At 37.4% G+C, this 17,917-nt stretch overlaps 1 protein-coding gene across 1 annotated transcript; it reads right to left on the bottom strand.

Annotated features, from left to right (window-relative positions):
- Window positions 1–12,122: 12,122 nt before the first annotated feature.
- Window positions 12,123–12,976, bottom strand: LOC129649875 (calcium-binding protein 1-like). Its single transcript, XM_055577819.1, is given in 2 exon segments — window positions 12,123–12,868; window positions 12,871–12,976. Coding segments are annotated over 2 exon segments (717 nt in total). The 3' UTR covers window positions 12,123–12,257.
- Window positions 12,977–17,917: the final 4,941 nt, after the last annotated feature.

Raw genomic sequence — 17,917 nt, 5'->3', positions numbered from 1 at the left:
TTGGTTGGCTAAAAATCTCCTTTGATTTTGAAATATTATATTTTGATGGTTAACATTTAATTGTATAATAATTGGCTTTACTGTTTAAGATGTGAAGCAGTATTTGTCCTATCTCAGTTTCTGTTTTATTTTGCTCCTTCTACTCCAGTATATGGCACAGATGAATAACACTGATTTTGGATGACAACTACTTTTCTGTTAAAATATTAAAATTATTCCTTTCCTGCCTTCATCCCTTCCATTCTTCCCCCCTCCTTAATTCCTCCTCTGCTATTAAAAACAAAAACAAAAACAAAAAAAAACTTCAAAGATGAGGCTCAGAGGAATTATACTAACATGAACTTATCTTTTTAAAAAGTCTCCCTTTTAAGAACTTATCTTTTATGAAGTCTCTCTCAAGAGTTAAAATCTAACTATTGAGACTTTACTGCTAGTTTCATTATTTCTCATACTCTCACTTCTTAACACACATCAAACTCAACACCATCACACTGAAATACATGTACCTAAATCTGATTGCTTTCTACATAATTATAGCATATATATTCATTATTTCACCTGATGCTAACAAAGCTTGTTTTGTCTTTCCCTTGAAATGTTCTCTTTATTTGACTTCAAGAGATTAAAAGATTCTATTTCAATATGTCTTCTTTGCAGTTATTTCTTTATTTATTTTAATCTTATCATGTTTATTTACTTTTGGTTATTTTAATGATTCATGTCTAGGTCTTCTTTTTCTCTTATTCTAAGTATAATACTTTGCTTAGCCAATTGAAACCATATCTATTTTTTGTAAACAAGCCTTTTATAGAATGACACAAGTCATAATATATATCCCCATTTCAAACTTCTTCTGAGTTCTCTATCTCTAATACCCTGAATACTTACTTCTCTACAGGTACCTCAGTACAGTATTACCTATGCAAATTACAGTTGGTAATTAAATTGAAATAATTAATTTAGCTAAACTGTGTTTGCTATTTTCTAGTTTAACAACTTAGGCCAATGGCAGGGTGTTTAAGCCATAGAGTTGGCCAGAAAGTTCGAGAAACCTGAATGAAACTTTTAGCCAAAGCTATAAAACTGTAATGGAGAAGGCAATGGCACCCCACTCCAGTACTCTTGCCTGGAAAATCCCATGGATGGAGGATCCTGGTAGGCTGCAGCCCATGCGCTCGCTAGGAGTTGGACATGACTGAGCGACTTCACTTTCACTTTTCACTTTCATGCATTGGAGAAGGCAATGGCAACCCACTCCAGTGTTCTTGCCTGGAGAATCCCAGGGACGGGGGAGCCTGGCGGGCTGCCGTCTCTGGGGTCGCACAGAGTTGGACATGACTGAAGCAACTTAGCAGCAGCAGCAGCATGAAACTGTAGAAACAAAAATACAATGAAAAAAACAGAGGTAGAGACAGAAAAAATTATATGAATTCTGGCATAAAGTATTCCTAGATGGTATATCAATCACTGATCAACTAGAAAGAAAAGCAATAGGATATGTATTGTGTAAACATAAACTATATATAAATATATAGTGTGTGTATGTGTGTGTGTGTGCAGATCTATATAGATGGATAGAGACAGAGAAACAGAAGCAGAGAGAAAGCGGGGAGAGGAGGCATTTCATTATGTTATAAAGCGAGTTGGCTAAACAAGTCCAATTCAAAGGTCAAGGGCAATCAAAAAAGGAGGGTAATCATAAGCAGCATGGAATTTACAGACAATGATAAGCACAGGTGAAAGCTGCTGTCCATAGGTAAAAATTCTGTTTCTTTAAATCTCAGCGATATTGTAAGGCCTTTTGACTTATTCAGGTCCAGCAAGATTAACCAGAAAAATCTCCCTTAGTTAAACTTACGTCAATTATACCTGTAAAATACCTTCACAACAACAAGTACATTAATGTTTGATTGAATAATTAGAAACAGCCTAGCCAACCTGGCATAAGAAACATCATCACAGACGTGGTAAAAATTAATATATACATATATATAATTTCAGTTATGAAAAATTCTGTTAAAAAAAACTATAAGAATCTTTTTAAAAAGTAAATGTTTTCAATAAGCCACTAAACTATTTTTCACAGAAGAGTTTTCTAATAGCTTCAAAATCTAACAAATTTATACTATGAAAAATCCAGGTTTTGCTTTATATTTAAATGAGTTTTGTGATATGCCTCCTTCATTGCCTTCTCAATCTTTTGGATATATTTTGTCTTAAAGAAATTTCAAATTTAGTTTAATATGTCATTAATTTTGAAATTGAAATGGTCTCAGAGGTTTTTTTTCTTTAATCTGTTATAAATAATTTTAAACTCATGTGAAAAAAATCTATTACAATAGACAGTGCTTCAGCTATATTAGATAGAAAATTTATATATACTGGGATTTATAAACAAGAGACTGATGTTTTCTATACTGCTATGTTCTCATGCGAAGAGTTGATTCATTGGAAAAGACTCTGATGCTGGGAGGGATTGGGGGCAGGAGGACAAAGGGACGACAGAGGATGAGATGGCTGGATGGCATCACCGACTCGATGGACTTGAGTTTGAGTGAACTCCAGGAATTGGTGATGGACGGGGAGGACTGGCATGCTGCAATTCATGGGGTCGCAAAGAGTCGGACACGACTGAGCGACTGAACTGAACTGAACTGATGTTCTATTGCGTGAAAAAGTGAAAGTGAAAGTCGCTCAGTCATATCCGACTCTTTGTGACCTCACGGACTATACCATCCATGGAATTCTCCAGGCCAGAACATTGGAGTGGGTAGCCTTTCCCTTCTCCAGGGTATCTTCCCTTTTCAGGAATCAAACCCAGGTCTCCATTGCAGGCAAATTCTTTACCAGCTGAGCCACAAGGGAAGCCCAAGTATACTGGAGTGGCTTGCCATTCCCTTTGCCAGGGGATCTTCCCAGCACAGGAATCAAACTGGGGTTTCCTGCATTGCAGACAGATTCTTTACCAACTGAGCTATCTACTAGATACTAAAAACTAAAATATATTTGTATTCACTTTTTCTTTTTTGAATCATTCTATCCCATGGACAGAGGAGCCTAGTGGGCTGCAGTCCATGGGGTCGCTAAGGGTCAGACATGACTGAACGACTTCACTTCCACTTTTCACTTTCATGCATTGGCAACCCACTCCAATGTTCTTGCCTGGAGAATCCCAGGAATGGGGGTGTCTGGTGGGCTGCTGTCTATGGGGTCACACAGAGTCGGACATGACTGAAGCAACTTAGCAGCAGCAGCATAGACATGGATGTTGTTGTTTAGTGGCTAAGTCATGTCTGACTCTCTGCGAACCCATGGACTATAGCCTGCCAGGCTCTTATGTCCTCGGGATTACCCAGGTAAGAATACTGAGCTGGGTTACCATTTCCTTACTGACCCAGGGATGCAACCTGTGGCTCCTGCATTGGCAGGCAGATTCTGCATCCCTGAGCTACCAGGGAAGTCCTTGTTGTTTTAATTGTTGGATAACGTGTACGGAAATAATACAATAAATAATTATAAGAATATAATTATTGGAATAATTACAAGAAATAATCCCCAGTAAATCAAACTGTAGAAAGAAATAAATAAAAATGTAAAATACTTTTAAATATTTAATTTTGAAACAATTTAAAATATTTAATTTTAAAATGAGCTGTGGAAGAGTTTTGTAAGTTTTATTGAACTGTTAACTGCAACTTCAGATTTTATTGAAATCAAAAGAATGTTTGGAAATATTTAATAATCAAAGAAAATAAGTTAATGGTAATTAAGTTCATATTTCTGACTACTATCACACTGCTTATGAGAAGTTAAATTTGAATCTACAAGGAAAAGAAAATCTAATTTGTGAACAAGCTAGAAAAGTATAACATTAAAACTTTTTATAATAAAAATCAAGAATAAAGCCCTTATACATTATTAAACTGCAGAAATATTCATTGTAATAAAGAAAATAATGAAAATTGGCTATATGTCTAACAACAAAAAAAATGGAGAATGCTTTGTTGATATTCATACATTTAGATTTGTTTTCAAGTCATATATTATTATTTTTAATGTTGTTAATATTAAGTTGAAACAAGAGTTGGGGAATTCACTTAACTTAGATATAATTTTGAAATAGGTCTGATTTTGCTTCAAAGTTTAATCTACTGTTCTAAAAATGAAAATCTACTTTTTATGAAAGTGAATGAAAATTTCAAAGAATGATGCCACATACTTAATTCAGTCACTGAAAAATTCATGTCTGAAACAACTTGAGTATATGAATCATTTTTTTCAAATGTAAATATTATGACATCTAAATACAGAACCAATATTTCTATTGAATGTTTATGTTGTGCTCAGGCATGTCTGACTCTTTGCAGTCCCACTGACTGTGGCCTATCAGGCTCCTCTGTCCATGGAATTTTCCAGGCAAGAATACTGGAGCAGGTTGCCATTTCCTTTTCCAGAGCATCTTCCCAACCCAGGGACAGAACATGCATCTCTTTGTCTCCTGCACTGCAGGTGGATTCTTTACCATTAGTGCCACCTGAGAAGCCCAACTGAATGTCTAGTATTCAAAGTAAATGGGTTGTAAATATAAAACACTCATTACAAAGATTTTCCTCAGCATCAGGGACTTTTCCAATGAGTTGTCTAGTTTGCATCAGATGACTAAAATACTGGAGCTTCAGCTTCAGCATCAGTCCTTCCAGTCAATATTCAGAGGTGATTTCCCTTAAGATGGACTGGTTTCATTTCCTTGCTGTCCAAGGGACGTTCAGGAGTCTCTCCAGCACCACAGTTGGAAGGCATCAATTCTTTGGCGCTCTGCCTTCTTTAAAGTCCAGCTCTCACAACCCCATGTGACCAATGGGAAGACAATACCCTGGACCACACAGACCTTGTTGGCAGAATAATGCCTCTGCTTTTCAACACACTGTCTAGGTTTGTCATAGCTTTCCTACCAAGAAGCGATCATCTTCTGATTTCATGGCTGCAGTCACCATCTGTAGTGATGTCAGAACCCAAGAAGAGGAAATCTGTCACTATTTTCCCCTTTTCCCCTTCTATTTGCCATGGAATAATGGGGCCAGATGCCATGATCTTAGTTTTTTTTTTTTTTTTTTTTTTTTTTTAATAGTTAGTCTTAGCTGGCTCTTTCACTCTTCTCCTTCACCCTCATTAAGAAGCTCTTTAGTTCCTCTTCACTAATGGAACACTATTCAGCCATAAAAAATAATGAATATGAGTCTGTTCTAGTGAGGTGGATGAACCTAGAGTGAGTTATATTGAGTAAAGTAGATCAGAAAGAGAAAAAGAAATATCGTATATCAATGCATATATATGGAATCTAGAAAAAATGGTATTGATGAACCTATTTGCAGGGAAGGTATAGAGACCCAGACATAGAGAACTGACTTGTGGACACAGTGGGGGAAAGAGAGATGGAATGAATGGATAAAGTAGCATAGACATGCATATTATAAACTACCATGTGTAAAATAAATAGCTAGTGAGAAGTTGCTATAGTACACAGGGAGCCCAGCCAGGCACTCTGAGATTATCTAGTGAGGTTGGATGGGGGAAGCTCAGGAGAGAGGCTCAAGAGGGAGGAGAGCCTCCCTCTTGCACATATATGGACATATGTGTACAGTTATGACTGATTTGCGTTGTTTTATGGCAGGAACTATCATAACACTGTGAAGCAATTTTCCTCCAATTAAAAAATAAGCTAAAGATAATGAAATTACCAATAAAAATATAGTGGAAAAAACCTTAACAAAGTTAAATACTATACTAGAAAATCTTCACTTAGTGGAAAGGGAAGGAGTTAAGGAAGAACTGGGGCTTCTCTGGTGACTCAGACAGTAAATAAACTATTTATCATCCCTGGGTCGGGACGATTCCTTGAAGAAGGGAATAGCTACTCACTCCCGTATTCATGGAGGGCTTCATGGACAGAGGAGTCTGGCAATCTACAGTCCATGAGCTCACAAAGAGTTGGACATGACTAAGCAACTAACATTTAAGGAAGAACAGAAAGGGATAAACATTAGGCGTTTGTAAAATGGCAGACATAACTCTAACATCAATAAGATTATTGAATGTGAATGGTTTAAACAGTGCAGGCAAAATGTAGAATTTGTAAGAGAGGATTAAAAACAAGACATATCTCTATGTTGTCTATTGGAGACAGACTTCAAATGCAATGCTACAAATTGGCTGAAATTAAAAGAATGGGAAAAGAGATAATATGCAAACAGCAAACATATGGACGCTAAAGTCATTATGCTAATATATGACAAAACAGACTTTAAAATCAAAAATGCTATTAGAGATTAGGGATTCATTTCTAAATGATATGATAATATATCTAAAAGATTATACATATACATTTTCCTAACAACAACTCAGAATGTAAAAAGCAAAAACTGGTATCACTGAGGGAGAAATAATTCAACTCAGTCATAATACTTCTCTTTAAATAATGGATATAAAAAACAATTAGACATTAAAATAGAAAACAGAACACTTTAAGAACATCATAAAAACAACTAGATCTAACAAACCACCACAGAATATTATACTTGACAACAGCAGACTACACATTCTTCTTAAGATCACAGAGAATATTGTATGTAACAAGTGATATATTATTTCAATTAAATTTAAATTGAAATGATGCAAGTTTGTTTTCTGAACATTATTAAGTGAAATTAGAAATAAGTAACAGTAGAAAAATTGGAATTTTCAAATATGTGGAAAAATTTTTTTAAAAACTTATTCTAAATAATGAATAGGTTAAAGATTAATTCATAACAAATTAAAAATACATTCAGATGAAAAACTTAATATATAATATGCACAAATTTATCAGATTCACCTAAGACAGTGCTTTGTGGCCCTGATTGCTTATATTAAAAAAAAAAAAAACGAAACAAGCAAACAAAAAAAAAAAACCAAGTCAATAACCTAACTTTGTAAGTTAAGAAATTAGAAAAAAAAAAACTCAACTAAATTTAAAGCAATAAAAGGGAAGTAATTATAAATACTAAAGTGAAAATGAAGCAAACTGAGGATAGAAAAACACTAGGGAAAATCAAGGAAATAAAAATTGATCATTTGTAATATCAACAAGAGTGACATAATTTTAGCTAGACTGATCATGTAAAAGAGAGAGGAAAAAAATACTCAAGTGACTGAAACAATAGAAATTATTATTGACCTTTCAGAAATAAAAATGATTATATGAAACTATTTTGAGTAATTGTATGCCAAAAAATTAAATAACTTGAAACAGGTTGTTGTTGTTCAGCCACCAAGTTCTGTCTGATTCTTTATGACCCCATGGACTGCAGCACGCCAGGGCTTCAAGAGGAGGTAGAACTATGGACATTTTTTTAAGGATATATCCTGAAATCTGTATGCTAGCCTTCTGCCTATCTATTTTACCAAGCTAACTGCAGGACCTGAAATACTGTAATGAGTCTGAAGAATTGAGTCTTTTATTGGGCAGCAAATTTGGGAGGCTATCAACTCCCTAGGCCCCAGATAATAACTGGTGTTCCTTTAGTAAGAACATAACAACTCACAAAGAGTGAATAGACTGTCAAGAGAAAACATACAACACAGAGAAAAGTAAAACTGATACTAAAGATATAAGCAGATTTGAAAGAAAGAAAAGCTCAGAGACATTATCAGGAAGCTACAGTCAGACTAATTAGACTATTGAGTTTGAACACCAATAATCAATCAAAATTCTAATGTTAAAATAGAATTAGACATAATAATTCAGAAATTCTGAAATTAAAGATAGATAAATTTCAATCACTTGACTGGATGATGACTGCTTTGATCCCTTTTGTCTCAGAAAACATTTTTAGTTATTAAGCAAATATGATCATAAATGTGTAGGTATTTACAGCCTTACTCCAAAGAAGTGCTTAGCATTACAAGCAAGGAAAAATAATTTAACCTATCTCTATCTATCTATCTATCTATCTATGTACTTACATACCTACCTACTTATATAAAATTAAGGACATTTAATGTTTGGAATATGGTGAACTGCAGTCATATTTTGGCCTATTTGGAATATAAAAGGACAAAGAAAGAACCTCAAATTTGATACCTGTAAAATATCTTATCCTGTCTTTCCTACACACATTCAGCAAGCTAAATAGTATCTCTGTTACCCTGCACTGCCCACATATTCTAGAAGCCACAAATATAGAGCAAAAAGCCTGAACATTTATAGTGTAAATGATCAAATCACTTTGCATCTATTAACTCATTGAACTTTAATCTATCAGGCTGAAACAAATATTATCTCTATTATGTAGCTGAGGCAACTGAAGAACAACAACAAAGTACATTTCCTAAAATCATACAACCCCAGCTTGTAAATGACGGAGATAGGATCCAACTTTGTTCTTCTGGCCCCAGGGCCTCCTCTCTCAAATACTATACAGTTTACCCTAATCATCGGAAATCCAGAAAAATCAGGACTTTTGTTGTTGTTGCTGTTTTGAAAATCAAAATAATCATTTGAGGAAACAAGTGATCAAGAGCTTAAAATATTAAATATAGATAAAAGATTAAAATATTTCTATGTAAGTGGCAACAAGGAAGTCATAGGTGAGACAATAAAGTTGGGTAATTGAGTATGTGAAAGAAGGTATTTTGATTTAAGTGAGTCCTCCTGATAAAAAGAGGCCACAGGCAAAGAGAGAGACAAAGATAAACAGAAAGCTCAAGGGCATGAGTAGGGTACTGATGGCTGACATTCCTATATTCATTAAAGAATAGATGCAGAAATGACTAACAGATTAAAGCTTATCTTTGATCCCCACCATGTGTATAGATCTTCTTGATGACTAAGCCCACTGATAAAGAGTGTTCTCTTGTTTATCACAGATCATTTAGCTGTGGATCTCAGAGACAACAGCTTCCTCCACGCAATTCTTTCAGTTCCCCGTGTGGCTCTACTTCTGCAATTGCATTTTCTGATTCTCTCAGAATCATAGGTTGTTGACACATTTAAACTTCCAATTCTACATGTACAGATCTTCCTACAGCTTTGAAGCTCTAATTCCCATAATAAATAATTTATTTCATAAGTCACAATAGAGTTTGCTACCATGATAAAATATTTATATACTAGGTATACCTCACAAGGCAAGTAAATAATATTTCAACATTGAGTGTGATGTAGGTGTTTTGTAGATATAACTTAAAGACTAAGAATGCTTCCATATCTAGTGTGCTGTTCAGTTCAGTTCAGTGGCTCAGTCACGTCCGACTCTTTGCAACCCCATGAATCGCAGGACGCCAGGCCTCCCTGTCCATCACCAACTCCAGGAGTTCACCCAGAGTCAAGTCATAAAGTCAGTGATGTCATCCAGCCATCTCATCCTCTATCGTCCCCTTCTCCTCCTGCCCCCAATCCTTCCCAGCATCAGAGTCTTTTTCAATGAGTCCACTCTTCGCATGAGCTCGCCAAATTACTGGAGTTTCAGCTTTAGCATCATTCCTTCCAAAGAAATCCCAGGGCTGATCTCCTTCAAAATGGACTGGTTGGATCTCCCTGCCGTCCAAGGGACTCTCAAGAGTCTTCTCCAACACCACAGTTCAAAGCATTAATTCTTCGGCGCTCAGCCTTCCTCACAGTCCAACTCTCACATCCATACATGACCACAGGAAAAAACATAGCCTTGACAAGACGATGTCTCTGCTTTTGAATATGCTATCTAGGTTGGTCATAACTTTCCTTCCAAGGAGGAAGCGTCTTTTAATTTCATGGCTGCAGTCACCATCTGCAGTGATTTTGGAGCCCAGAAAAATAAAGTCTGACACTGTTTCCACTGTTTCCCCATCTATTTCCCATGAAGTGATGGGACCAGATGCCATGATCTTCATTTTCTGAATGTTGAGTTTTAAGCCAACTTTTTCACTCTCCACTTTCACTTTCATCAAGAGGCTTTTTAGTTCCTCTTCACTTTCTGCCATAAGGGTGGTGTCATCTGCATATCTGAGGTGATTGATATTTCTCCTGGCAGTCTTGATTCCAGTTTGTGCTTCTTCTAGTCCAGCGTTTCTCATGATGTACTCTGCATATAAGTTAAATAAGCAGAGTGACAATATACAGCCTTGCATACTCCTTTTCCTGTTTGGAACCAGTCTGTTGTTCCATGTTCAGTTCTAATTGTTGCTTCCTGACCTGCATACAGATTTTTCAAGAGGTAGATCAGGTGGTCTGGTATTCCTATCTCTTTCAGAATTCTCCACAGTTTATTGTTATCCACATAATCAAAGGCTTTGGCATAGTCAATAAAGCAGAAATAGATGTTTTTCTGGAACTCTCTTGCTTTTTCCATGATCCAGTGGATGTTTGCAATTTGATCTTTAGTTCCTCTGCCTTTTCTAAAACCAGCTTGAACATCTGGAAGTTCATGGTTCATGTATTGCTGAAGCCTGGCTTGGAGAATCTTGAGCATTACTTTACTAGCTTGGGAGATGAGTGCAATTGTGAGGTAGTTTGAGCATTTTTTGGCTTTGCCTTTCTTTGGAATTGCAATGAAAACTGACCTTTTCCAGTCCTGTGGCCACTGCTGAGTTTTCCAAAGTTGCTGGCATATTGAGTGCAGCACTTTCACAGCATCATCTTTCAGGATTTGGAATAGCTCAACTGGAATTCCATCACCTCCACTAGCTTTGTTCATAGTGATGCTTTCTAAGGCCCACTTGACTTCACATTCCAGGATATCTGGTTCTAGGTCAGTGATCACACCATCGTGATTATCTGGGTCATGAAGATCTCTTTTGTACAGTTCTTCTGTGTATTCTTGCCACCTCTTCTTAATATCTTCTGCTTCTGTTAGGTCCATACCATTTCTGTCCTTTATCGAGTCCATCTTTGCATGAAATGTTCCCTTGGTATCTCTAATTTTCTTGAAGAGATCTCTAGTCTTTCCCATTCTGTTGTTTTCCTCTATTTCTTTGCATTGATCACTGAGGAAGGCTTTCTTATCTCTTCTTGCTGTTCTTTGGAACTCTGCATTCAGATGCTTATATTTTTCCTTTTCTCCTTTGCTTTTCACTTCTCTTCTTTTCACAGCTATTTGTAAGGCCTCCCCAGACAGCCATTTTGCTTTTCTGCATTTCTTTTCCATGAGGATGGTCTTGATCCCTGTCTCCTGTACAATGTCACAAACCTCATTCCATAGTTCATCAGGCACTCTATCTATCAGATCTAGGCCCTTAAATCTATTTCTCACTTCCACTGTATAATCATAAGGTATTTGATTTAGGTCATACCTGAATGGTCTAGTGATTTTCCCTACTTTCTTCAATTTAAGTCTGAATTTGGTAATAAGGAGTTCATGATCTGAGCCACAGTCAGCTTCCAGTCTTGTTTTTGTTGACTGTATAGAGCTTCTCCATCTTTGGCTGCAAAGAACATAATCTGATTTCGGTGTTGACCATCTGGTGATGTCCATGTGTACAGTCTTCTCTTGTGTTGTTGAAAGAGGGTGTTTGCTATGACCAGTGCATTTTCTTGGCAAAACTCTTATTAGTCTTTGCCCTGCTTCATTCTGTATTCCAAGGCCAAATTTGCCAGACTAGTGTGCTGAGTGTCTTTAAAAAAAATGATAATTTATTCAAATGAATTTTATTCTTTTTTGAGATAACCATACATTTTCTATTCCGTATTCTCTTTGTAATAGGTAATCACATTGTTTTGAATAATAAAGCTTGTATTCTTGGAATAAATCAGATATATTTATTATAACAATTCAATTTGCTAAAGTTTTGTTCATGAGTCTTTGTATCTAAGTTCATGGGGTTTATTTTCCTTTAATGTTCCTATAAGTAGAATATCCTCAAGTTAGTATCAGAGTTATACTGTTTTTAAATCTTAACTAATATTTGTATTATATCTTCATTTAATGTTTGTAGTTTTTATGAATGGGAGACTTTTAAACTAAAAATTCAACAGGTAAGAAATTACCCATACTTTTTATTTCTTCTTCTCAGTTTTGGTAATCTAAAACTTACCAAAGTTTTATTACTCAAAGAAATCTATTTTTTCCTGGATTTTCACACATTTTGACATAAATTTCTTTATTATCTTTTTTATTGTGGGGAGGGCTTGAAAATAGTGATAAAACACCCATGTGCAAACTTTTGCATGGATATAACATTTTCAAGCCCTTTGGGTAAATATCAAACAATTGCTGGATTATATGAAAATAGCTCGTTTAGTCTTATTAGAAACTGCAAACTGTCTTCCAAAGGTGGCTGTACCTTTCTGCATCCCCTCTAGGAATCAATGAGAACTCCAATTGCTCCACACCCTCATTGAGGTCCACAACTTGGATAATTTGCTCTATGTCTCGGTGTCCCACCTGATGACCCAGGAGTTTCCTCATGGCCTCTGGTAACTCACTGGTGCTTATCTCGCCATCACCATTGGTGTCAAACTCTCGGAAGGCATCTCGCAGTTCCTTTACTCCAATTATATCTACTGTCTCCGCCAGGAGTTTAGGTCCCATTAGCTCCACAAAGTCATCAAAATCCACGTGGTCACCCCGGTTCATATTGATCTGCTGGGACAGCTCAATGAGCTCCATCTCGGTGGGCATGTAACCCACGGTGAGCATGCAGTTACCCAGGTCCCGGCAGTTGATGTAGCCATCTTCGTCCTTGTCAAATTTTCTGATGGCCTCCCTGAGCTCTTCAGTCTCCTCTGGCCACAGAGATCTGTCAGGCTGCCTGTTCTCTGCAAAGCCCTTTTGCAGGAAGATGAAGCCTGGGCCCAGCAGGTTGTGCATGACCACGCAGTTCTGAGCCAGCATCAGGAGGGGCCTGCGAAGCTCACGCTGGCTGCCAGCCCCTCCTCACTCATCTGCACCACTGTGTAGCTGGTCTCCTCTTGGCACATCTTCCTTGAGAGACAGACCAGTGGACACTTAACACAGTTGCCCATCCTAAGCTGAGGTAGCCCCTTTCAGGATCCCTGGTCTATGAAGGAGGCTCCTGGGGGCTATGAGACCTGAGTCCGGGTTCCCACCAACCCCAGCCTCCCTCTGCCTGTACCGTTTTTCCTCCAAGAATGGCTGAGTCCTCTCTCCTGTGCCTGTGCTCTCTTACTCTTCTGCCTGCTCCAGCTCCCTGATTTTTTTTTTTTTTTTTTTGATGGATTGTGTATGTGTTCCTGTGTATGGGTTTAATTTTCCGGACACTTTCTTAAGGAGATGAAGGCAGGAGGGGAGAGTGCAGGCACAGAGAAAATCGCCTGGAGAGCTGATGGCAGAGGGCAGCTGAGCTGGAGAAGGCTGTGGGATCATCTACTCAGCTGAATGCGTCTTTTAGATGTATATGTCTTTCAGAAATATTTTCTCCCAGTATATGGCATGGCTTCTAATTCTCATCACATTGTCTTTTACTTGGCGGCTTTTTTTTTTTTTTTAATTTTAATGACGTCTAGATATGCAGATGACACCACCCTAATGGCAGAAAGTGAAGAGGAACTAAAAAGCCTCTTGATGAAAGTGAAAGAGGAGAGTGAAAAAGTTGGCTTAAAGCTCAACATTCAGAAAACGAAGATCATGGCATCTGGTCCCATCACTTCATGGGAAATAGATGGGGAAACAGTAGAAACAGTGTCAGACTTCATTTTTGGGGGGCTCAAAAATCACTGCAGATGGTGATTGCAGCCATGAAATTAAGACACTTACTCCTTGGAAGGAAAGTTATGACCAACCTAGACAGCATATTGTAAAGCAGAGACATTACTTTGCCAACAAAGGTCCATCTAGTCAAGGCTATGGTTTTTCCAGTGGTCATGTATGGATGTGAGAGTTGGACTGTGAAGAAAGCTGAGCACCAAAGAATTGATGCTTTTGAACTGTGGTGCTGGAGAAGACTCTTGAGAGTCCCTTGGACTGCAAGGATGTCCAACAAGTCCATTCTAAAGATTAGTCCTGGGTGTTCTTTGGGAGGACTGATGCTAAAGCTGAAACTCCAATACTTTGGCCACCTCATGCAAAGGGTTGACTGATTGGAAAAGACCCTGATGCTGGGAGGGATTGGAGGCAGGATGAGAAGGGGACGCCAGAGGATGAGATGGCTGGATGGTGTCACCGACTCAATGGACGTGAGTTTGAGTGAACTCCGGGAGCTGGCAATGGCTGTGATTCATGGGGCCGCAAATATTCGGACATGACTGAGAGACTGAACTGGACTAGCATATCTGCTATTTCTTTCATGATCATACCTTTACTGTTAAATATATAAAGCCATCACTATATCTAAGGTCATCTAGGTTAACTCCTATGTTGTCTTTAAGTTTTGTGCTTTACATTTAGGTGTGTAATAAAATTTTTAGTTTTTGTTTTTGTTTTTTTTTTTTAAGGGGGTAAAGTCTCTGTCACATTTTTTTGTTTGTTTGTTTGCATGTGGCTGTCCATGTTTTGGGTTTCTTTTGTTTTGTTTTGTGTTTCACACATTTTGATGTATCTTTCTGCTATCAACATATATTTTTTCTTACATTTTCTTTCACCACAATCTTGATTACTGAGATAATCCAAGATTGAACTTTAATCCTTGAAAATGCTTGTAATCTAAAGTTTACATTTATTCCAAAATTATAGCTATATAGGGTCAATAAAATTGTATAAAATATATATTTAGGGAAAGTTATTTTGCTTTTGTTTTATTTTTTTTTAATTTTATTTTATTTTTAGACTTTACATAACTGTACTTTTGTTTTAAATAGATAACTAGAGGTTTTCCCACCAAATGTACCAAAAGATGTAAAACTGGTAGAGATTTTGATCAAGCAAATTATATAAAGTCAAAGAATAATTGCTGTCAAGATTTATGTCTAAGAGTGGCTCATTTTTTAGGATACAGTTATCTAGGAGACAGCTATTACCTAAATAGCTGGATATTCTTATGTGTGAAACCATGTTCTCAGAAGAGATAGTGAGATGTTCCTATGTGCATAGATGTAAAGACTATTAATGAACATGTCCTGTAGAGCAGTGTCCCCAATCAACTATGAGATTTATCTTACAAATTAAACATGTGTCTCTAGTGGGTTAATACCATCAATTTTTTTGCTATTAAAATTAGTCCTTAAAACAAAATTCTTCATTGAAATATGGTCTTGGTTACTGACTAAAATTTGGAAAGTATGTATAGAAGACCCCTAGAAATGGTAAAACTTCAGTATTCCCTATCTTTTTCTTTTAGGGTAGCTGTTATTTAAAGGTAAAGGGAAAATAACAGCATGCCTTACTACAGAGTTAGTGGCAACATTGTGAAGCACCTACAGAACCTTGGAAGCAAAGGCACATATAACTTGTCAGGTAAGACTTGCACCATAAGCTTAAATAGTCTGCATCCTCAATTAATCTTTGAGTATAAAGAGAGAAAAAATGAATAATTAAATATGAGCTATTAATTTTAAAAGTAAAGTAAAAATAAAAGCTACCTATTTACTTAATTTTATTGGATGTAGGCTATATAACACTGACAATATTATCTATGATCTCAAGGCAATTATAAAATCATCATCAGTCAACTGCCAGTAACAGAGAAAGTATAAAATAAAATGAAAATGTAATCCTCCATATCTATTTTTATTTAGAAAACTAAGCCCAGAAATAGAGCCACATGCTATCGGCTACAAAATCCAAGGGAAAAAGTCTGATATTTTATTGATCTGTTATGCATAAGGTGATTTATTTTCTATTCAAAGACATCTTGGGCAGTTTTTATTATGCTGAAACTGAATACAGTAAATAAAAAGCTGAAGTGTCTCTAGTGACTTTTTATTAGAATTGATAACATGAATGTTATTTATGAGAGCAAGTGGACACATTAAAATACCAAATAACAATCGTATTTCAGGATATATTTGGTTATTTACAAGTATAAAATGTGTGATTATATTATTTTTAACAAAGCTTAGGTCGGAAAACTTTTTGTAAAAGAATGACTATTGCAACATTCATTATAATTATGCAGTGTTATTAGCAACGGACTTAGCACATTTTATGTGTTTATATTTGGTTTCAGCACAACAGAGAGGTGGGCTACAGTCCACTGGGTCACAGTCAGTCACAACTGAGCATGTACGTAGGCACAAGACATAGTTTGAAGCACATTTAAAAGATTTCACAGTAATAATTAAATATTGTAAATGTATAATTCATTGAGCCTATATTTATTTTATATTTTAACAGGGATATAAGAAATGCTAATTGAAAGTTGTGTTATATTTCCTATACTTTTGTTACTCTATTTTATCAACTGGAAGCACCAACATTGTAGGATGTCTATTTATAATACAAATTGCTTGCAAACAGTTATGAACTGGAGAGATCAATCAAGATGGCAGAGAAAAAGAACATGAAACTCACCTCACTTCATGAACACGTCAAAAATACATCCATGTGTGGGAAAATCCTCACTGAAAACTACCTGGAAAGTTGCAGAAAGACTTGTACAGCCAAGGCTTTACACAAAGACAGACACAGAATTGGGTAGAAAGAGAAAATAAGCCATCAGGTTGGGATCAGTGTCCCCAGGAAGGGGACTCAGAGGGGAAGAGAGATTAAAGAAGCAGCAGGCCACTCTGTGGAGTGAGTGGTTCGATTGACATAGTGAATGCCCCTGTTCTAGGGCTTACAAAGGGAAGATGAACCTGCTTGACTGGATGGGGGGCTGGTAGGAGTGACAAGAGGGCTATGGAAATCCTGGACTCTGCTCCTGAGGAGCACATACATGCTGACTTGCACCCAAGGCAGTGTGGAGGTGGGAGACTGAGGACTGCTCCAGGGGCTGTCTGGTTTTCCATGACCATCAATACCATGACCCAGCCTAGACAAGCAAATACTCCAACTGTATTTACTCCATGTCACACTGGATCTAGGGCTGCCACAACTAGTGAGAGAGTAGGATTCTGGGCCAGAGAGGCAGGCCTGGGTGGGTCATCGTCGGCCACTGCTGGTACATACTGAGGCAGCACAACAGAAGGAGCCCAGGATAATGATGGTGTCTAGTCCACCACAGTCCATACTCAAAAACATGGAAAGAGTCAATATGGGCCTTGCCTGCCTTGCAGTGTGGCTCTACAACAGGGCTGGGGCAACAGAGGCTGGTGGCAGTAATCAGTTGTGAGGCATAAAGGGGATTTGGACCCAAGGTTAATTCTGAGCAAGATGAGAGCAACAACTGCTGACACCTATAAAGGCAGTGCATCAGAAGGAGCTCAGACTTCTATCTGCAGCCAATCCACTGCAGGTCATGTCCCACCATGATCCAATAGCCTTAACAGGACCTTCTAGCTTCAGCACTTCTCCCCTCTGGGGTAAAGGTCCTGGTGCTGAGAGAAGGAGAAAGTACACACTTAAAGAAAACTGAGGCAGGTCAGAGCTGACCCTGTGTTTCTGGTCCAAAAACATGGGCTCAGACCCCAATTGCAGCACACCAGGCCTCCCTGTCCATCACCAACTTCCAGAGTTTACTCAAACTCATGTCCACTGAGTCAGTGATGCCATTCAACCATCTCATCCTCTGTCGTCCCCTTCTCCTCCCACCTACAATCTTTCCCAGCATCAGGGTCTTTTCAAATAAGTCAGTTCTTCACATCCAGTGGCAAAGTATTAGAGTTTCAGCTTCAGCATCAGTCCTTCCAATGAATATTCAGGACTGATTTCCTTTAGGACGGACCAGTTAGATCTCCATGCAGTTCAAAGGACTCTCAAGAGTCTTCTCCAACACCACAGTTCAAAAGCATCAATTTTTCAGCGCTCAGCTTTCTTTATAGTTCAACCCTCACATCCATGTATGACTACTGGAAAAACCATAGCCTTGACTAGACAGACCTTTGTTGGCAAAGTAATGCCTCTGCTGTGTA

This window comes from Bubalus kerabau, chromosome 4, assembly GCF_029407905.1.
Source record: "Bubalus kerabau isolate K-KA32 ecotype Philippines breed swamp buffalo chromosome 4, PCC_UOA_SB_1v2, whole genome shotgun sequence".
In the NCBI taxonomy this organism is placed as follows: Eukaryota; Metazoa; Chordata; class Mammalia; order Artiodactyla; family Bovidae; genus Bubalus; species Bubalus kerabau.
Note: the sequence above shows the minus strand (reverse complement) of the source record. Positions and strands in the feature narration are given on the sequence as shown.